This window comes from Myotis davidii, unplaced genomic scaffold (genome assembly GCF_000327345.1).
Source record: "Myotis davidii unplaced genomic scaffold, ASM32734v1 scaffold807, whole genome shotgun sequence".
NCBI lineage: Eukaryota > Metazoa > Chordata > Mammalia > Chiroptera > Vespertilionidae > Myotis > Myotis davidii.
Window position 1 is genome coordinate 1079871 of NW_006298272.1, and position 1756 is coordinate 1081626.

The following is a 1756-nucleotide window of genomic DNA, read 5'->3' on the forward strand; positions in this document are numbered from 1 at the left end:
GTCTTTTAGGGAGAGTGGAAGAGGGAGGGAGAGACAGAGAGAAACATCGATGTGAGGGAAACACATCAATTGGTTGCCTCCTGCATGAGCCTCGACCAGGGCCCGGGCTGGGGAGGAGCCTGCAACCTCGGTACCTGCCCTTGACTAGAATCGTACCCAGGACCCTTTGGTCTGCAGGCTGATGCTCTATCCACTGAGCACACCGGCCAGGGCTGTTTGCCATATTTTTGATGGTTTGGAAGAAGCAGAGGCGTGGATCAAACACCCCGAAGGAGTTCTCCCGGGACTGCGATGTGGGCCCGTGCGATCAGTCCACGTGGCCTTTATCCCACGCGCGTAGATAGGAGTCTGCCCGGGAGCCCTGCGCCCACCCGTGCTGGCACACGCCCCGACGCGCTGGAGAGGGAGTGACACACTTACACGTACAAGACGGTCCTGGTGTCGCCCACTTTGCCGGCGTCACCCACGGTCAGCGTGTCGTAGCCGCGCTCCAGCTCGAACTCCTCAAAGGCCAGCTTGATGATCTGCGGGGACAGGAGGCACTTAGTGCCCGGGAACCTCCCCCTCGGACCAGCACGCACAGCAAGGCTTCCCTCTGCTCCCTACCCCACTGCATCCCCATGCTCCGTACCCCCAGGGCATCCCTGTGCTCCCTAACCCACTGCATCCCTGTGTTCCCTACCCCACTGCATCCCCGTGCTCCCTACCCCACTGCATCCCCGTGCTCCGTACCCCCAGGGCATCCCCGTGCTCCCTACCCCACTGCATCCCCGTACTCCCTAACCCACTGCATCCCCGTGTTCCCTACCCCACTGCATCCCCGTGCTCCCTAACCCACTGCATCCCTGTGCTCCCACACCGGACACGTGCTCTGACTGGGAATCGAACCAGTGACCTCTTGCTGCATAAGTCAGTGCTCAACCACTGAGCCACACCAGCCCGGCTCCAGTCTTTTATGGAAAAGAGAATGAAGCCTTTCGGCCCAGGACAAGGGCAGGGGACAGCCGTGCGTGCAGGGACCAGGGCAGCTCCCGAAGGAAAAGGCAGTCTCAGGAATGACAGGTCAGCCCGCCATGGGGAAGGACGCCCACCCCTCAGGGGTCAACCCACCAAGGGCGCAGGCAGAGGCAGAGCCCCCGGGCTCCGGCTTCCCCCAGAGGAAGGCGCGTTTAAAAGCGGGACCCTGTGCCCGCACCCCAGGACTTGGCCGCCCGGAATTAACACATCTCCTGCCCCGCTGCCAAGGGCTGCGGAGGCCAGAGGGCCGGGCGGAGCGCATCTGCATACGCGGCTCTTCTGCAAACCGAGTCGGAGAAATTTATCGATAGGTGTTCTTGACGGTCTCAACAGGGACTTGTTAAATAAGCTGCTGGATTCTGTTTGCAGTCTGTCCTTCCTAAAGTCCCCTGAGTACCTCCCTCCCCCTCTGGGGAGAGCAGGTTAGTAACGAGGCCACCAGTGTCCAGTTTCTCTCTTGTTGGCCAAGAAGGTGAAGAAAATAAAAAGCCACTGATGGGAATGAGGATTTTTTTTCTCTTCACCCGCGGATATTTCCCCACTGATTTCTAGGGAGAGTGGAAGACAGAGGGAGAGACAGAGAGAAACTTCGATGTGAGAGAAACACACCGATGGGTTGCCTCCTGCACAAGCCCCAACCAGGGCCCAGAGCCCCCAACCGAGGTCCGTGCCCTTGACCAGGATGGAACCTGAACCCTTCAGTCCAAAGGGCTCACGCTCTATCAACTGAACCACACCA

At 59.8% G+C, this 1756-nt stretch overlaps 1 protein-coding gene across 1 annotated transcript in view; it reads right to left on the reverse strand.

The window, feature by feature from the left end:
* Window positions 1-1756, reverse strand: part of CSMD1 (CUB and Sushi multiple domains 1) — a 710708-nt gene that overhangs the window by 230994 nt on the left and 477958 nt on the right. The window contains exon 11 of the mRNA XM_015570591.1: window positions 421-524. Within this exon, the coding sequence (XP_015426077.1) occupies window positions 421-524 (104 nt within the window). The remainder of the gene's footprint in view (window positions 1-420; window positions 525-1756) is intronic.